At 40.4% G+C, this 21,000-nt stretch overlaps 1 protein-coding gene across 4 annotated transcripts in view; it reads right to left on the reverse strand.

Annotated features, from left to right (window-relative positions):
• Positions 1-21,000, reverse strand: part of NKAIN4 (sodium/potassium transporting ATPase interacting 4) — a 101,731-nt gene that overhangs the window by 56,250 nt on the left and 24,481 nt on the right. For all 4 annotated transcript variants that reach the window (XR_005452155.1, XM_038750662.1, XM_038750660.1 and 1 more), the window contains exons 2-3: positions 2,397-2,534; positions 184-264 (exon numbers count right to left, since the gene is read on the reverse strand). Coding sequence is in view for 3 of the 4 variants with exons in the window: in XM_038750662.1 (XP_038606590.1) it covers positions 184-264; positions 2,397-2,534 (219 nt within the window). In the remaining variant the exon portion in view is untranslated. The remainder of the gene's footprint in view (positions 1-183; positions 265-2,396; positions 2,535-21,000) is intronic.

Genomic DNA, 21,000 nt, shown 5'->3' on the forward strand with positions numbered 1-21,000 from the left:
TTACTGTGTGCAGAGCACTGTACTAAGTGCTTAGTACACATCCGCCAAGCTAGCTCTCTTCCTCCTTTCAAGGCCCTACTGAGAGCTCACCTCCTCCAGGAGGCCTTCCCAGACTGAGCCCCCTCCTTCCTCTCCCCCTCCTCCCCCTCTCCGTTCTCCTCTCCACTCTCTCCCTTTACTCACCTTTGAAAGTCCTCCCACCTCTAAGTAAAAACAGATAATGAAGACATTCCAGGTTACCCAGATTGCTGTCCAAATGGCGTACTAGAAAGAAAAAGGGAAGGGGGAACAGGAGAGAAAGAAACAAGATGACACAAATCATAAATTGAGAACTCACTTCAGTTGGTTTTAGCTTAACAAATTCAGAGATTAAAAGCCTGGCAGAGCTTTCAACAGTATGTGAGCCATTTATAATGATTTTTCAGTTCTGTGATCTTAATGGCAGAATTAGAACATCCGTTTTGGAGGGCAGGTTATACTGAGAGTTCCAGTCTGCTCTCTGCCAAGCTTGTCCATTGGCAGAGTCTGTATTTGCCATCAGTTAATGCTTGGCTATACCATGGTGATCTGTTTGTCTGGTGGGATCAGGGCAGAGCTTACTGGGTTTACTTAGTTAACCCAGAGGTGAATAGGTTGATAGAGAACAGGATTATGGCAATATGCAAAATATCTTGGGAACTATGCTAGTCACCACCAGACATGAGGCTTGGGACCTATAGCAGCAGAACTGAGAAACATTTAGAAGAGTGAAGCAGCATGGAGGTTCTGGGTTCTCCTGACTCTGACACTTTGTCTCCAGAGTGATCATGGTCAAGGCACATAAATTCCCTGTGCCTCAGTTTCCTCACCTGTAAAATTTAAATGCAATACATCTCCATCCCACTGGGACTGTGAACCCCCAACACTTAGAACAGTGCTCAGCACATAGTAAGCGCTTAAGAAATGCCATCATTATTATTATTATTATGTGGCACAGGGACTGTATCTGAGCCAATTAGGTTTTATCTACCCTACCACTTTGAACAGTGCTCGACACATAACAAATTCCATTATCATCAATTCAAGCTCCAGCCAGCATGTTATCCCAAATTGTCAAGAGGTTCAGTGAATGATTTAGGGAGTAAGGCTTCACTGGATAATTCCTATTCCCCCAAATAGTCTTTGTTTTGATGCCCTATTCTTCGAATGATCAATTGCATGCTTCCTCTCCAGTCTCTCTTTCTAAAGACTGGTTCAGAGGGATGCAGTATGTGACATTTGATTTACCAGAAGTTTTTGGTGTTATCAATATACAAGTAGAACACAAGATAAGTGTAGCTGACAATTAACTTTCAACATTTATTTCATTCTACTAGAGGGCTGGAATATTACCTTTGGAGGTTAGGGATTTCTGATACATAAAAATTGATACAAACATACATGAATTTGGCTTTTAAGGAAAAAAACAAGACTGATACAGAAGTGTTTGTGCTATTTTTTTCACCCTTGCACTTGGATTTGTATCCTTTACTCACCCCACTGCACTTATGTACATTTATCTTAATGCCTGCCTCCCTGTCTAGTCTGTAAGCTCCTTATAGGCAGAGAATGTGTCTACCAACTCTGTTATACTGTACTCTCCCAAGGGCTAATACAGTACTCCACACACAGTAAGCACTCAACAAATAATTTGGTTGACTGAAGTTTTGCCTCTACGACAGAGGTAGAGTTAACTTTAGTAAACATCCAGTTTCCCTTTTCCCCACTCCACCCTCTTGCATTATTAAAAAAGCTCCATGGGGGAAAAATGGAAACTATCATTCCTACATAACCAAGACTATGCCAGTGATACTAACCTATATAACTGAGTCAACAGCTGAAAACTGGCTTAATTGCAGTCATAATTCTAGGATCTTCTTCCTGCCTTCACTATTCTTTTGAATTATCAGGGAATCAAAACTGACAATTATCCTTTGTTGGAGTAAGAACAGGATTCTTGTCAGCTTCAATTGCAGGCTGGAATTACGGAACAGAGTAGCGTAGGCAGAGTGGAAAGGTTTGGAGAGGTTCATGTTGTGGCTGAACTCATGATTAACAATGCACTCAATGGCCAAGATCCAGGAGAGAGTGAAACAAAAACAAGAAATAGGTGTGAGGTTACTTGGGTTAGTGAATTTTAAGAAGGGCCATTTTGAAACACAAAAATGTGGTTGAAATAAAGGCAAATGGGAAGAGCTAGACCTAATACCATAAGATGGCAAATCTGGATAATGTTGACAATCCAAACTCAAAATGTGCTTGGGTGGATTTATTCTGTTATCCTATACAGCAGGTGTTGTGTGGTTTTTTTCAACCTATTCCTTATTGGACACAAACTTGACCTATAGTATATCCAGATGGAAAGAAATGTAACTTACCACCACAATGTAGCGAGGCCTATATTGAATAGTGCCAAAGAGGCCCAGGATAACGATGATGATGTGGAGGAAATTAGCAAGGATGGGAGCCCATTGATATCCCAGAAAATCAAACACTTGTCTCTCTAATGCAGCCAGCTGAAAGAGAGAAAGCAGAAAGATTAACATCTTGCTTGCGATTTGTTATGAGGCTTAAATGAGACTTAAAATGCTTATGCATGTTATGAGACAAAGAGTCACTTTATCTTACAACCATCTCTAATATTTCTCAGTGATGGGCGGGGAATGTGTCTGCCAATTCTCTTGTACTCTCCCAAGTACTTATAACAGTGTTCTTTACATAGTAAATGCTCAGTAAATACCACTGATTGATTAGCAAAGACATATACACAAGGGAAAACCTTGAATGTGGTGAATGGTTGTTGTGAAGAGAGGAGAGACGGAGGAAGAGAGCAGGAGGGATAAAGGGAGAGAGCAGGAGGGAGAGAAGAATCAAAGACAGCTCACCTGCTTTTTCCATTAAACACAAGCCCCTACTTTATATATTAAATAAGGAGATATTTATATATCTCCTTATTTCACTCCCTCTATTGTAGGATTGGAGACAGATAGCAGCAGCATTTATTGAGCACCTGCTGTGTCTAGAACAGTGTCCTAGGCACTTGGGAAACATTCAAAAGTAGTAAAAGAGTTGAGGCCTGATTTGGAGTGGCTTACCTTTAATATGTATTGGGAAATCAGGCAGTACATATCTACTAGTTCTAACACATGAATCCATCCTATTTTCAAAGATTTATGAAGGAGATTCTACCATCTTCTCCATTAGTCTATTCCAGGGTTCAACAATCCTCACTGAGAGTTCTTTCTTCTTATCTAGCTTAAATCCCTCATACTGTAATAAAAACCCATTTTCTCTTGTTGTCTTTGGTGTCTGTGGAAAAAATCGGGTTACTGTATTTTCACTAACACTCTTTTTTATACTCTTGCTGACCATCACTGTCACATTTAGCATTCTCTTCTTCAGAGAAGACCTTTCACCTTTTCCTACCCTGTAATCACCTTTAGTGTTCTCCTCTGCAGTTCTGCTCTGTTTGTGATAAAAATATCTGTTTCCTGGTGGAATTGCTCCAGGACTTTGGAAATCTTATGGAGGAGTGGCAGTGGATTGATAAGGAGGGGAACATGTTTCAAATAATTGGCAGCTGCTGGTCCTATGGCTCATAAAACAAGAGGCTAGGGCAGAAGAATTGATATTTATATTTCAAGGGAACAAATTACGTGTTGCTAGAAAGAAGCGATCTAAAGCATCTCCTGTTTGAGAGCTTTAATTTCTTAAATAACAGCTGTATATGCGGGGAATGAAGAATGGGGAGGGGTTCCCTAGGGTGTGTGGGAGGTTGAGGAGCAAGGAAGAGGACAGATCCAGAATTCAGCTGGGTTTCCAAAGCAAATTAATACCCTCTTTGAATTAACCTTTAAGTCACCCACATTTGTCACATTTTTTAACTGTATTAACTTACTGGAAGGTGCTATTAGATGTACTACATGCATTGCCACCCCGATAACAGGACTTGCCTTTGAAAGAGGAACAGGGTAAAAATATTAATTTCACAGTTAAATTTCACATCCTCCATGGCATAAAAAATGTGTATATTTCAGCAACAGGAGTAATGTGCTCAATATTTAATTTTTATCATTGAGAGTAATGGCAGAATTCTGATTAGGGATTAATATATACCGTGACTCTTTCCTTCACCATCAAATAATTGGAATGGGCTTCAGTGAATCCACAAAATGTAGCTGTGTGGCAATGTAGTGCAGAAGTTGAAAAGGCGCTGTCTGAGACTTTTCAAAAATCAATAGGCTGTACTTGTTAAGGACTTACTATGTGCCAAGCACAGTTCTATGCGCTGGGGTAGATATAAGTTGATCAGGTTGGACACAGTCCCTGTCCCATGGGGCTCATATTATTAATCCCCATTTTACAGATGAAGTAACTGAGGCTCAGAGAAGTTAAGTGATTTGTCCGAGGTCACACAACAGACATGTGGCAGAGATGGGATTAGAACCCAGGTCCTTCTGACTGCCAGACCTATGCTCTTCTGAGTTGTAAACTTTATGTTGGTCCACCTCCATTTACTAATGCTGTCTTCTTTCCCTCCTAATGACCTCCACCTGCATTCAGGCTCCCTAGATTCAGAATACATAAAAGCCTCCTGGAGGAACATACTCTGAGGTCCCCTTTTAATACAAATTCCCATGCAGACCAAATAAAAGGGGATAAGGAAGAGTGAGACTGAGTAATTAAAGTTTTTGTAGATCCCCAATTTGAGACCCAATAAGCCCACTTTGATATATAGAAGCTGGTACTTATTTTTGTGCACAATCAAGTGCATCTCCCATCTTCTACTTATCACCTTGTACATGTCCCCAAAGATTTTAAGGGAAGAAAATATCACAAGCCCTTCTGGAAGCCTGTTTTACCCTGGAAATCTTGACACCATTATTCTTGAGGTCGGTCAAATAATGAAAAGCATTTATTGAAGACCTACTGTGTGCAAAGTGCTGTACTAAGCACTTTGAAAAGTACACTAGAGGTAGCTATGCCTAGAAGGAGCTTACGATCTAATGGGGTATGCACACATATACACTCAGGTGTAGCTCATGCTTTGAGTACATGTGTAGGCTAGAATGCTGCCAGAGAATTGGGGAATTTTCTTTTGAAAAACACTAGCCTGTTGGAGCTCAGTATAGAAGAAATTGCTTGTGTGCATGCACTTTTAGTGCATATCTACAAATGCACATTGTCAGAACAGGTGAGGGCTACTGTCTGTTTTTCTTAACATGGAGTTATGCAAGCACAAAGCCTTCAAATTACGTGAGAACTGGTTGTATCTATATTCAGAATATGCTTTGTATTCAAAGATGACTCTCTATTCTTGGTGAGAGCCTGCCTATTAGTGTGGGTGGGTTTAAAATGATCTATGCACAACCAATCTTTATTCCATACTGTGTGCATGTAAAGGGGGCCTTTGGCAGGACTGGTGCATTTACCACTTGCAGTCTATTGCTGTTTTCAAAACTGCCTTGGTTTCCCTTTCTTCCTGAATTACCTGCTTGAGAGCAAACCCTCTCTTGATTTCCTGATTGTTGCAGGGCTGGTTAGTTTGCTGCAGTGTTCACCCCCTTGTCTGCTTTTGATACTACTAATAATAATTGTGGTATCTGTTAAATGCTTACTATGTGCCAGGTACTATACTAAACACTGGGATGGTTACAGGCTATTCAGGTTGGACACAGTCCCTGTCCCACATGGGGCTCACAGTCTCAATCCCCCTTTTCCATGAGCTAAATGAGGCACAGGGATGTTAACTGACTTGGCCAAGGACACATAGCAGACAAGTAATGGAGGCTGGATTAGAACCCAGGATCTTCTGATTCTCAAGACCATGCTCTGTCCACTACACCATGCTGCTTCTATTGTTCTTCTTGCCAAGACAAACCTAGTGTGATCTTGTGGAAAAAAAACCCCCACTGAATTGGGATTCAGGATGCTGCCACTTTACAGTGCCTCAATTTCGTCATCTGTTGAATGGGGAGAAGATAATCTCTTAATCTGTGATTTTTATGGGGTACAGAGTCTGTGTTTGATCTGGTTATTTGTATCTATACAAGTGCTTGGCATATAGTAAGTCCCTAATAAATACCATAATCATTATTATTATTAGTAGTAACAGAATGCAACTAAATCTGAAGAGAGAAAGAAGGGTGAGCAGACCTAATAGCAAAACCTCATGCTTTACTTCCAACTCCACACCAACTTTTGTGTGACCTTGGAAAAAATTTCTGGGAAGTTCAGAATTAGTTATGTTAAGAAAAGTGCAGTGTTCTTAAGGCCCTAAGGCACCACCTCCATTTTGAAAAGCATTTCCACCAATATCACATATGAGCAAAATTGAATATCCAAAGCACATCTCCTTCCAGAGACCTTACCCAAAGAAGTCTTCATTCCCTCTTCTCCCACTCTCTCTGCATCATCCTTGCAGTTGGATTTGCCACCTTTATTCATTCCTCCCACAGTATTTATGTAATTTATTTAATCTGTAATTCATTTACTTATGTCCATCTCCCCGTCTAGATTGTAAATCTGTTGTGGGGAGGGAACATGTCTACCAATGCTTTTATATGCCAACACTTAAAAATAATTTATGGTATTGGTTAAGCACTCACTATGTGCCAAACACTAATCTAAGTGCTGGGGTAGATTCAAGTTAGTCAGGTCATAGACAGTCCTTGTCCCACCTAGGGCTCACACTCTTAATTCCCATTTTACAGATGAGGTAACTGAGGCCCAGAGAAGTGAAGTGACTTGCCCAAGGTCACACAGCAGAGAAGTGGAGGAGCTGGGATTAGAACCCATGATCTTCTGACACCCAGGCCCATGCTCTATCCTCTAAGCCACACTGCTTCTCCAACACTTCCAAGCTCTTCGTACAGTGTTCTTCACACAGTAGGTGCTCAATAAATATGGCTGATTGATTGATTTCCACTAGGTCACACCCTCATTGGTTTTAACAGCCACACTTGGTTCACAGCCTGATAAAAATTTCACCATCAGTAGCACCACCTTGGACCCAAAGGACAGCTATACTGATACTGAGAAAAGGTTCATGAATTACGGATGGAGGTTTTAAGTATTAGAGGTAGGCCCAAAACCATCCTCAGAAAATTCTGTGGTAAGTACTGATTACTCCAATAGTGTCAAACCTTATTTTTGAAAGAGTCTTTTGAGCCACTCTTTAAACCTTTATTTATTATTATATTCCTAATATTTCTTAAGTATTTACTTTGTAACACTTTCTACACATTGAGGAAAAACTACAAGACAGCTGAATCAGAAAAGCTGCTTAGTCAAATGGAAAGAGCACAGACCTGGGTTCTAATCCTGATCACCATTTGCTTGCTAAATGAACTTCTCTGGGCTTCTGATACTTCTTCAATTTTGGGTAAAATGGGCATTAAGACTGTGAACCCCAAAAGGGACATAGACTGTGTCCAACCTGATTGGCTTGTATCTACCTTAGTGCCTGGCACATACAAGTGCTTAAGAAATACCATTTTAAAAACTGACTTTATATTAAAATGCAATACAATCAATAGGGAAGCAGCATTCCCTAGTGGAAAAAACATGAGCCTGAAAGCCAAAGGACCTATATTCTAATCCTGCCTCTGTTACTTGTCTGCTGTATGACCTTGGAAAGTCACTTAACTTCTCTGCACCTCAGTTTCCTTAAATGTAAAATGGGGATTCAATACCTGTTCTCTCTTTTACTTAGACTCAGTTTCCTTAAATGCAAAATGGGGATTCAATACCTGTTCTCTCTTTTACTTAGACTGTGAGCCCCATGTAGGACAGGGATGGTATCCAGCCTCATTAACTTGTATCTACCCCAGTATGTAGAATAGTGCTCAACATATAGTAAGCACTTAACAAATAGCATAAAAAATAGAAACTCAAAATATGCCCCTCAAAATTTTCTCTCCTTGTTTATCCTCCTCCAAGGTGGTGGAGGAGGAGGCAGAGTTACTTGGCACAAATTGCTACTCTGCATGGACAGCAGACTAGTCCAAGGCTGCAGACAGCCCAACTATTGATACCTATATCTGATGTATAAACAAAAGCAAAATGGAGCAAATTTTAAGGTCAGGAATGATCTTATTAACCACACCTTACTCATTTTGAAAGAATAACTAGATAAAGCATTGATTTTGTTTTCCTGAAAAAAATTCAGCAGTTGTCCAGTCAGTGATTACATTTCAGTCCCCACACCACCACCAACCTTCCTCTCCCCTGCTTCCTAATATGTTTTTGTTACTCTTCTGGAAAGGCAAAGATAAAAGCTTTCTGTATTCATTTGCTCATTTATCCATTTAGTCAATATTGATCCTCACATTGTTTTCAAATTAAGTAGAAATCAAGGGAGATGCTTCCTTTTAGTCATCAGCAATACCGTGGGTACTCCATTATTTATACCTAATAAAATGATTGTAAGCTTCAATATATAGTCCTATTGAAATGCAGCAATAAAAACACCCATTATTAAACTTGTCAGTGATATGCAAGAAACTGCTCACTTTGGGAAGGTGAATTGTTCTGTATCTTTGAAATGCTCAACTAATATTTCAGTCTAGGAAAGACAGGGATGTTGAGCACAGACATCATTTTTACTGTTCTGCTAATCCTTCCCTATATATGTGCAGCATAGGTGTGTATATGTAAATTAATTCTCAGAGTGTAAGCTCTTCAAGGTCAAGGGATATATCTCTTCTCTATTCTGTACATCTCAAGTACCTAGTGCAGTACACCACCCATAATAAATGCTCAAATGCTAGTATTACTACTCCTCTTATTATTATTATATTACTACTACTATGTAAATGCACCTATAAATATATTGTTATTCAAGTATCTCTCTCTATATATATATAAACTATGATCATATGCCAACGAAAGTTGTTTACTATGTCCAGGGTTCTACGCAGCCAATTTAAAGCACAGTAAGGAGTCCCAAAACTGGGGTTAAAATACAGTTGTATTCATCCAGGAGTTTTCCAGTTGAACAGAGGAGAAACATTGTAATCTCTTATTATATTGTAAGTTCCCTGAAGGCAAGGCTAATGCTTTTACTTCTATTGCAGCCTCTCCCAACTCCTTTTTTTTACTCTCTAAAATCCAGTTTCCATCCTTTTAACTCCAATGAGACCATTCTCTCTAAAGTCACCAATAGCCTTCTTCTTGTCAAATCTAACTGACAGTATGCTATGCTTACCTTTCTTATTCTGACACTATGCTACCCTTATCTTCCTTGTCCTCTTGGTTGTCTGTGATACTGGGGACCACTCCTTTTTCCTGTAAATACTGTCCAACCTTTGTATAATTGACACAGTTCTGTCCTGGTTCTCCTCTTACTTTTTTATGGTGTTTGTTAAGCACTTACTATGTGCCAAACACTGTACTAAGTTCTAGGGTAGATATAAGGTAATCATATCATAGATGAGGTAAGTGAGGCACAGAGGAGAGACTTGTCCAAGATCATGCAGCAGATAAGTGGTGGAGCTGGGATAGGAACCCAGGTCCTCTGGCTCACACGTCTGTGCTCTTTCCACTAGGCAACACTGCTTTGGCTGATCCTTCTCAGTCTTTTTCCCTGGCTTTTCTTCTGCCTTCCATCCCATAAATGTGAATGACCCTCAAGGTTCTGTCCTGAGTCTCCACGTCTTCTCACTTTACATTCACTCCCTTGGAGAGCTCATTCACTTCAACTACCACCTCTATGCAAATGATTCCCAAATCTACCTTGCTATTTCTGACTCTCTTTGCCTCCAACTCATCTCTACATGGATATTCCACTGGCCCTTCAAGATCAATATATCCCGAAATGAATTTTTCATCTTCCCTCCCAAATCCTCCTTTCCATGAATTTTCCCAACACAGTTGACAACTGTAGATCTTCCTTGTCTCTAAAGTCCACTACCTCGGGATTATCCTCAACATTTCTCTTTCATCTCCCATATTTAGTTTGCTTTGGATCTCCACCAAGCTTGGGAATCACAAGCTTCATTGAAGAATGGAAAACACAAATTTGGTAAATAATAAACTTACATTCAAATTCTCCCCCCCTCCCCACCCCAAAGTCTTATCTTTTGGATAACATTCAAAAGATAGAACATTTCTCAATTTAGGAATGCAGAGACATTATTATTTCCTGAGTTGACTTAGATAATTTAATGTGGCATTTAATTTAAATTTTAATAATGTAATAAAAAATACAGGAGCCCAAAAGAGGGTCACAGCTGAGATGTCAGCCCCTGAATGAACCAGGGATCCATATCTCTTAGCTACAAGGGAGTGCTTTTATCAGTCAGTTTGAAAGTGAGATTTCACTAACAGGCTAAATAAATTGGTCCCCAGGTATAGTTCGGAGGTATAAATGGACTCTAAATTCTGGTGCTTAAGACTTGTTAGTTGGAGGTTGAATTTTGAAAAGAGAAAGAAGATAAATGAACTGAGTTAACCTGTGCTAAAGAGGACCTTATTCAAAAACCTTTGAGGTTTATTTTTGAGGCAAGAAGCATATGGGACTACCAAGCAGCCTCTTCCCACTTTTGGAAACAGAATCCTGGATTGGGTGGACCATTTAACTGAGCCAGTAATGATGATCCTTATGTTATGGGGACTTCCATGAGTTGAGAAATAAACTCATGTAATAAACTCATGTACTCATGTAGGCATTGTACTAAGCACTGTAGGTACAAGCTAATCAGGTTGGACACAGCCCTACATGGGGCTCATAGTCTTAATACCCATTTTACAGATGAGGTAACTGAGGCACAGAGAAGTTAAATGACTTGCCCAAGGTCACACAGCAGACAGGTGGTAGAGCTGGGACTAGAACCCAGGGCCTCATCATCATCATCATCAAGATATGGAGTGTCTACTGTGTGCTAATGACTTGGTGTGCTGGTCCCAATCAATCTATGGTATTTGATTCATACTGTGTGCAAAGCACTGCACTACGCATTTGAGAGAGTACAGTACAATCAAGTTGGTAGGCTTGATTCCTCTCCACAAGGAGCTTAGCATCTACATGGGGATACAAGCATTAAAATCAATTATAGATGGGGGAAATGGCAAAGTGTACAGAAAAGTGTTGTCGGGGGTGGGGTGAGTAGAGTTGCACACCAAATGCATAGATGATGCAGGGCAAAGAGGGTGGGGAAATGAGGGTTTAGCAAGGGAAGACCTGATTTTAATAGGGCTTCGAAGAAGGAGAGAGTAGTGGTCTGTCAGATATGGAGAGTTCCGGGCCAGAGAGAGGACTTGGACAAGGGGATGGCAGTGATACAGACAAGATCAAACTACCATGAGTAGGTTGGCATTAGAGGAGGGAAGTGGGATGGTTTGATTGAAATCTGTGAGGGAGGGAGGGAGAGAGAGAGAGAGAGAGAGAGAGAGACAGAGACAGAGACAGAGACAGAGACAGAGACAGAAGGAAGGAGAGAGATAATTGAGTGCCTTAAAGCTGATGGTAAGGAGTTTCCATTCCCATGGGTGCAGTGTCTCCCTAGGGTCTTTCTAGTGCTGAATATTCACTTCATTCTGCTCTCATTTTGTTGGTGAAGAGCAATTGGTTGGCTTTATAGAAATGAAGTCAAACAATATAGTCATGGAGAAGATTGATTGAATCCCTAAAACAAGCCTGCCTCATGCAGACGCAGAGTGAAAAGATTTGAGAACATTATCAGACTCATTCAGAGAAAAATTAAAAAGCTTTCTATTGAGATTCTGATTTCAAAAGGAGTGAAGAAAGCTCCTTTAGCTAGCAGTCCTGCCCCTACAGATCTCAGGATCCCTGGAAGAAGCTGCTCCCAGATTGCAATGTTTCACTTAACCTACCTGCTAAGTCTGTTCTATTGTACTCTCCCAAGTGCTTAGTACAGTACAGAGTAAGTGCTCAATAAATACCACTGATAGATTGATTGATTAAAGAACCATTATTTTGCATTCTGGAAGTTGTTAGGTTCTGTCAGTGAAAGAAAAAGACCTACTCCATGTGGAGTATGTTGTTCACAGTCATTAAAGTTGAAGGTATTTTAAACAATAAATTCTACACCAAGTTAAAGGCTAGGGGATAAAAAAAGTTCATGGCAACAGATCTGGGAGGGATTTACAGTCATTCCTTGGAATGTGTGGGGTTTCATAGCTCTGAAAATATGATAGCAGACAAAAAAAAATTGGTAGCCAAAGGAAAAGAGAGGATATGTGTGGTTTTAGTAAGAACCATTCATTCATTGTCATATTTATTGAGCGCTTACTGTGTGCAGAGCACTGTACTAAGCGCTTGGGAGGTACAAGTTGGCAACATATAGAGACGGTCCCTAACCAACAATGGGCTCACAGTCTAGAAGAGCAAATTGAACCAAATTGCAGAGCAAATAGAGCTGAGCAAATTGTTCTAGAACCAGCAAATTGAAAATCAGAGAAGCTAGCCTTATTCAGTTTATCCACAATCCACTGAAATAGTCACTTCTGAATTCAGTTTCTCTTCCAAACCTAAGCAATCAGTTGTATTTATTGAACAGGTACTGGGTGCAGGGCATTATACTAAGAACTTGGGAGAATTCAATAGCATTTGTGAACATGATCCCTGCCATCAAGGAGCTTACAATCAAGCTCATAAAACCTCAGCTGGGTTTTGGAAAATTGAGTTCTAGGCCAATAATCTGAATAAAACAAATCCTGGAAACCCTTAATTCTCAGTAGCAGGTTTTATGCCCTGAATGACTCTGTTAATTTTCTTAAATCTGCTCTTTCCATTGTCTGAGAAGACATAACCTAGAAGTTATGCCTTCAATTTTTTTCTTTCAAACCTACATGTATTTTCTAATTGCATTATTCAGTAGATAACCATTGTTTTTGTCCCTGCTCTGAATGGGCAAGTCCTAGATTTAGTATCAAATTAAGATACCAGGACTAGCTTTTGTGAATTGATAAAAATTTTTTTACAGAATGTTAATCAGGTTTGAGTCCATCTAAACATTACATTTCTAGTTTGTGTGTGGGTGTTCAAAGGGAGGGAAGTGGAGAGGGGAGCTATTGGGCTAACATGAAGAATGTGAAAATGTTTTTCACTCATTCTCATCACAGACAATAGGAGGAGTTCTTCACTTCCTGCCAAGTCTCTGTGATTTACTTCTGCACATTGACTTTCTGCAAGAAAGCCACCTGGATGGATTGGGGATTGGCTCATTTGGATTTTGCTCAAGAGCCAACTGAAACAATGACTATGTCATGGATTGCTTTAAAAAAGACAATCAGGTAAGTAATTATGATTTAAAAACCTCCTGCCTGGGTGAGTTATTGCTGCTAAAAATAGTTTCATAACCAGCCATTCACAAGCATATTCACAGCCTTGTGGGAGAGTGACGGGATTGCACAAAGCAGTAAACTGTATTTTATTTACACTCCTATGAGGTCTAGGGCTTTACTTTACAATGAAATACCTTGCATTTAAATAACCCATTATTTCTAAGTGCTCTACTCATTAGTTCTCCATAACCTTCACAACAAGCTGGTGGGTTAGATAAGTAGAAAGGATGACAGTCCTCATAGGAAAGGTATGGAATTGAGGTACCAAGGGTAGCAGCATTGCCTAGTGGATAGAGCTTGGGCCTGGAAGACAGATAACCTGGATTCTAATCCTGGCTCCGCCACTTTTCTATGGTGTGGCCTTGGGCAAGTCATTTAACTTAGCTGGGCCTCACTTACCTCATCTGTAAAATGGGAATTAAAGCTGTGAGCCCCTTGTAGAAGGCCCTACTGAGAGCTCATCTCCTCCAGGAGGCCTTTCCAGACTGAGCCCCTTCCTTCCTCTCCCCCTCGCCCTCCTCTCCATCCCCCGCATCTTACCTCCTTCCCTTCCCCACAGCACCTGTATATATGTATGTATGTTTGTACATATTTATTACTCTATTTATTTATTTTACTTGTACCTATCTATTCTATTTGTTTTATTTTGTTAGTATGTATGGTTTTGTTCTCTGTCTCCCCCTTCTAGACTGTGAGCCCACTGATGGGTAGGGACTGTCTCTATATGTTGCCAGCTTGTACTTCCCAAGTGCTTAGTACAGTGCTCTGCACACAGTAAGCGCTCAATAAATACAATTGATTGATTGATTGATAGAAAGGGACTGTGTCCAACCTGATCATCTTATATCTACCCCAGCTATTACAACAGTGCTTGACACATAGTAAATGCTTAACAGATACTATTATTATTATTGTTATTATTATTAATAAAGTGACTCATCCCAGGTCACACAGTAAAGCAGTGGCACTGAGCCCAAATTTCTAGCTTCTCAGGCCTGTGGCCACTTATTGGAAAGCCTTCTAATCTTTCCGTGTCTGGGCCTACCTAGGTGAGTTGAGGTAATCATCTGGCTAATTAATACAAAAGCCTGCTGTTGAGGCAAAGAGATTTTGGAGGGGAGGTTGAATTCTCCAAGTTATCTGACTAAATTTTAGGTCTGCTTAGTCTGTGTAGACCCAGAATGAGAATATAAAATTCACTAAATGATCCTCTTCTCTAGGGACTGTTCTTGCTTGGGAAAATTGAAATTATTTCCCAATCAGCAAATGGAGCCTCAATGTTAGCCCCATCAATTGGACACTAACTTTCCCCTCTTTACTTCTCATCTCCATGCATCCTCCTCTTAGATCTTTCCTGCTTCATTCTGAACTGGGTGGGGTCTCAATTAAGAACATTTTTGTTGGCTAAAAATTTACATCTCCCTTGGCTTATGGATAGTGACTTTGGGGTGTCTCATGATTAGGACTAGTCAGAGAACATTTCTGCAGTGCTCCAACCTCTTCAGGGGAAGGAAGAAAGCTATTATTGAAGAGATCAATAATATATATTCTTTAGGAAAAAAATTCATTATGAATTAATCCTCTCCCCACTTTACGTTTCTAGACTATAATACGTAGATATACTCTTAAAACCTCATTTCTTTTGTGTGATTTTTCATTTCTCCTGGGTCATTTAGGTGCTGTTGTGTCTAAATGCAGGAGGATGGCTTAAATAACCTTTCAAGGCTTTTTCAGGCATTCTGTGCTATGTGTTGACAAGGAAATTCAGCTTAAGGCCTTAAGATCTGCAATTCCTTTCCTGATATGATGTTTGGTGTAATAGAGGACTCTTAGCTAATTGAACAAGAGAGTTTGGTTTGTCATTTTGCCTTGAGGTATGTTTGACCAGCATGGCCAGTTAATGAAACAAATACCATTCTCAATTAAATAAGTAGAGGCTGTGTGATCCCTGGGAACAATTTACACACCTCAAGTTCATTAAATCCTCAGTGACAAGGACAAGGAAGAGATCTAGCAAGTATGTGTCTGAAATGTCATCTGCTAAAGTCTCCTAATTATTAATGCTCTTGTATTATTCTCAGGTCACTCTGAGGGTACATAAAGTCAAGAAGTCCCAGTGATAATAATAATAATAATATTTATTTAGTTCTTACTATGTGCCAAGTGTGCTGGGGTAGATAAAGAATAATCAGATCAGACACTCCCTATTCCCTATGGGGCTCACTGCTGAAGGGGAGGGAGAACAGGTATTTAATCCCCATTTTACAGTTTCAAGAACTTAGAGTGAAGTGTTTTTAGTTAGAGTGCAAAGATATAATAGTTGAAACATATAGTAGATGGCAGATGTGTAAGTGCCATCTGTGAAATATTATGATAATAATAATTATGGTATTTGGTAAGTGCTTACTCTGTGCCAGGCACTGAACAAGCTAAGCTTGATGAAAGTAAAAGCTAAGCACTGGGCTTGATACAAGATAATCAGAACCAACATAGTGTCTGTTTCACACAGTGTTCGCAGACTAAGAGGGAAGAAGAAGAGAGCGTTTATCCCCATTTTTCAAATGAGGAAACTGAAATAGAGAGAAATTCAGTGACTTGTCCAAAGTTTTCCAGCCGGTGAGTAGCAGAGCTGGAAATAGAATCCAGGTCTCCTGACTTACATCTTCATCCATTTTTACAGCAAAAACCTACACATCAACATTATACAAAAACATCCACACAGTCCTTTGTGCTCAAAGATAAAGGCTGCTAAACTTTAATTATAAATCATATTTATATATTTATAAATATATATTTATATATAAATATGTGTATGTAAGTCCATGCATATGTGTGCATACATGGATGAAGAAGGTGGGCAAGTAGGCCTGTATTCCCCACAGTTTGGCAGGTTTGTCCAGGAATGGTTGGATCTGGAGCAGCAGGAAACTCATGATCAGGATTTCCCACAACCCATTGGCTTCTTTTCAAACTGTAATTGAGCTGTCAGTTGAGCTGTACTGTTGAGACTTCAGAATTGTTGAATTCTAACCTATTTTCCTGAATTTTGAATTATATTCTCCCTGTTATCTTTATCCTATGGGTCTACCCTTCTCCCCTTATACAGTGGGCCCCTTGCAGGCTAGAGATGGTGACTGAATTGTCCTCGAAGTATTACCCCTCGGTGCGTGATTATAATAATGCTTTGCCCAATGTAAGCATTTAATGGGTGGTTATGATGGTGATATATGTGCAGACATGTACACACATACATCTCTGGAAGATTATATGTAAGAACCCTGTAAGACATTTTGCTAGATAATCCACATTTTAAAAATTTGGATGGGCTGTTTGTGTTGTTTCCTGTGGGCATTTACTGTTGGCTCCATGCCTAGGCACGCAATACAACACTAATAAAGCCATAATGTGATTTCGATCATTCTGAAAAGTCTTTTCAACCAGGTGTGTGCCTATTGAGAATTTAGGCAGCAAACTTTCCTTTCTTCTCACTTCTCCCCACACCCAGTCTACAGTCTGCTTGAAAGTGAGGGTGTCTCATTTGCTTAATGACAGAGAATTAATTTAATTAATTCACCCAAAAGACCTCTGAGGAGAGTGGGGCCCAATTCTCAGATGAATAAACAGAGGCACAGAGGAATTTACTGACAGCCTAGGCAGAGCATGTTTTTTAATATCAGGGGTATTGCAGTTAGCGAAGTGTTTCAAGGTTCAGGTCGAAAGAAGTGAGTTCCAGTGAAGAGGGGAGAACAATGGCAACAGAGCAGCTGTCATAAATATCTCAGGCCCCTGGCTCCCTCCTCTACAGTCAGGTGTTATGGACTTGTCTCTTCCAGGGTTTAACGAGATTCTTCCTCAGGGCAGGGAATGTGCCTGTTTACTGTTACACTGTACCCTCCCAAGTGCTTAGTATAGTGTTCTGCACACAGTAAGTATTCAATAAATACGGTTTACTGACTGCCTCCCTCCCTTCCCTCCTTCTTTTCTTCAGAACTGGTGACCCATAGCCCTTGAGTCCTCCATTATTATTCCTTCAATCAATCAATGGTATCCACTGAGCACTTACGTGTGCAGAGCACCATACTAAACACATAGGAAAGTAGAGAAGCGACGTGGCTTAGTGGGAAGAGCATGGGCTTGGGATTCAGAGGTTATGGGTTCTAATCCCTGCTCCGCCTCTTATCAGCTGTGTGACTTTGGGCAAGTCACTTAACTTCTCTGAGCCTCATTTCCCTCATCTGTATAATGGGGACTGTCCCAAGTGAGACAACTGGATTACCCTGTATCTACCCCTATCTACCTTGTATCTATTTTAGAACAGTGCTTGGCACATAGTAAATGCTTAACAAATGCTATTATTACTATCATTATTATTATTATTAAAATACAACAGAGTTGGTAGACATGATTCCTGCCCAGAAGAATTTTAACAGTCAAGAACAAGAAAAGTACTTATCCTCATTTTCTTTCATTCCTCTCCTTGTAATTTATTTTGGTAATCTGCCTCCCTGACTAGATCGGAGGGCAGAGATGAAGTCTACATATTCTATTGTCTGCTTTCAAGTGTTTAATACAATCCTCTGGTCAGCATAAGAACCCAATAAATACTATTGATTTATTGATTAACAAGTTTAGCCAGGGAATCTTAACAGGACAAGTTTGCTAAAGAGGTGAGATCGTTTCTTCCATCACAGCATATCTCCTATACAGAAGGCTAGAGCAATCTTGTTATGGGAAGGGAACGTGCCTGCTAATTCTGTTGTATTGTACTCTCCCAAGCACTTAGTACAGCATTCTGCATATAGTAAGCACTCCGTAAATGCAATTGATTGTACTTAATTTATGGAAACAAGGTTTCAGAAACAGAGTGGGAAGCCAGGAGCCTCCCACCAAATCTTTTTTTTTTTCTAAACAGCCCTCAAGCTAGCCTGCATGTTACACTGGGTGTGTTTGTTCTCAACGTGAGGTTATGATTCTTCCCCAGGAGATGCTGAGACCAAATTCTGTTGCTTTATCCCCTTGTATCTGGGTCCTCTTCCTCCTCCCTTTCATTTTCACCTCTCCTCATTTGCCCGAGTCCAAATTTTACCTCTTCAAACAGAGCTACAAAAATTGATCCTTCTAATCAGGTCACCAATGGATCATCAGCAAATCACTGAGACAGAGCAGTTTCTCCTCACAGCCCATGGAAATATTTTATGGTTATGGGAAAGGACTTTGGAGCAAATGCAAATTCAGCAAAAACCTAATTTATGTCAGATTTGACCAGATTATGATGAGCTTTTCTTGAAAGGAAAAAGAAAGAGGACAGAAGGTTCCATTGTACTGTCTTTTAAGCAGCCTGGTGGAATTACCCTCCCTGATGCTGCAAATAAGCAGGAGTTCGGCTTTAATTTTCTTTGCTCCTGCTGCATTTCCAGATTGCTTGGATATTCATAAACAGAAGGAGTTTAATGAAAATTGTAATTAGAGCCCTGTGGTGCGCTCGCAGGTCGACTCTGCACAGGACTGCCAATTTGTGTGACGGATCAGTCCGGAATCATTGCAGGTCCGACTGAAAAGAAGTAACTTTAGTTAAAAAGTAAGGAAAGAGAAGGGGAAGGGATAGAATCAGGTCTCAAATGTAAACCATGAGACCTCATTACCACTGACCAAGAGAAAAAAAAATACTTAGATTGACCACTTGTTACCAGACTAGACTCGTTCTTGGTTCTTAATGTAGAATTTTACTTGCAGTTGCCAGGTTCATTAAACATGCACTCCCAGGTGTTCTTATGGAGCAAGACACACTGCCATCTTTGGGGAAAAAGGGCCAGGCTGCCACCATGGTTCTACAGTTAATTATTGTTTCCAGTGCATTTTCTTCAGGTAAATATAGGAGGGGAGGAGGGTTGATATGAAAAAACTGACTCACCCAGGCAGGTTCATGCTCACTTCACTCCCAGTGTGCTGCATCTCTCTAGAACCACCAGCTCCTCTGAGAAATGAACTAACAGCTAGAGCTTTCCTTTTCATCATTATGCCCAGTTTTTAATCCGTACTGTACATTAATCCTAGAGCCACTAAAGGGAATCCAGATCCAAGATGCAGTGTTTTTCTGACATTTCACCTAACCCAGTTTAAAAATGTGAAGATCTCCAACCAGACATCAGATGATTCCTTTTAAGGGCATTTGCAGAGGTTTATTAGGAAGCAAGCATCTCAAAAGCAAAAGCCAGGCCAGATGCCCATAATCTATACCACCCCTGGAAACATTTATAATACCTGGAAGTGCCAGCCTTTGTGGATGGCATTTAACATTCCTAGCACATCCCGATTAGGAAAGCCAGAGCTCATCTTTTTAGAGATGAGGAAAGAGAGTGACAGGGAAGGGCTTGGCTAAGTCACTTCATCTCTCTGGGTCTCTAAAGGCAGATGGATAAAGAGATACTGATGTCTCTACTTAGGCTCCAACTTAGAGATTACTTCATTTTACTCCACCAAAACCAGAAGATAAGGTCTCTCAGCTCTGGGTACTCATAATCTGGTGAGACCTAAAAGGATAGTCATCAGGACAGAAAATACTTAGACAACTTGAAATTACTGGCAAGGAGATTGGAGCTGGAAGGCTGAATGGAAGAAGTAAATTTAAAAGGAGAGAATTACAGGAAGAAAGGGGTACCAGGAGTGAAAGATGTGAGAAGTCTTTCATAGGCCAGAAAACAGCATGGAAGGGGGCATGGAGCCAGGAGAGGGACAAAGAAACCTTTGGAGAAGCCAGGTTTTGGTGCTGTGCTATGCAGGGATGGAATACCAGGCAAAACATAGCTGACGTGGCCAACTGGCAGACTTAGTGATGCTGGCATATCATTTCCTGAAATGTCACTCATTGGTGATATTTATTTCCTGCAATGATGTCCCCTGTATGGCTGGTCCAGCAAATGAACAACGACTCACTCCTTTTGCTGAAGAGCATTTGAATGGGTCCAACAATTTCAATGAAAGGGAATAATGGTGGCTCAGATGATTGTTTCAGAAAGAAGAAGAAAAAAAACCCTTGGTCCAGTTAGAGAGAACAGTGTGACCTGAAAAAACCCAAAATGATGTTATCCTCCAAAATGCCTTTCTTCTTGGTGGAAGTTGGGTGAGAGAAAGAAACATTATTTAATTTTTTATCATTATCAGTTTCATAAAGATACTCAGCTCCTTATTTTCCTCTGGATGGGGGAATTATTGGCCATCCCAACCAAAGAAGCTTAATGAGGAAAGAACAGACAGCAATCCATCTTCATTCTATTCTTTCCCATTCAAAAGGAAGGCCACAGAGGGATGTCCTGACAACCCTCTATACCTGCCTGACTTCCTCCTCTGTATTCAATGGAAATTAGGGGTATAGATCAGTTAAATAAATGTGTAACTACTACAACACACCCATCCTGCTTCTCCATCCACTGCCATCCAACTCACTGTACTTCAGTCTCGTCTATCTCACCAACCTCTTTCCTAAGTCCTCCCTCTGGGCTGGAACTCTCACTCCCCACTGATATCCAGCAGACCACCACTCCTCCCATCTTCAAAGCCCTACCAAAATAACATCTTGTCCAAGAGGCCTTCCAGGCCTAAACCCTCATTTCCCCACCCCTTGTTGCCAGTGCACTTGGAAATTTACTTCTCAGCACTTTAATACTCACTCTACCC

Source organism: Tachyglossus aculeatus, chromosome 8 (assembly GCF_015852505.1).
Source record: "Tachyglossus aculeatus isolate mTacAcu1 chromosome 8, mTacAcu1.pri, whole genome shotgun sequence".
NCBI classification, from domain to species: domain Eukaryota; kingdom Metazoa; phylum Chordata; class Mammalia; order Monotremata; family Tachyglossidae; genus Tachyglossus; species Tachyglossus aculeatus.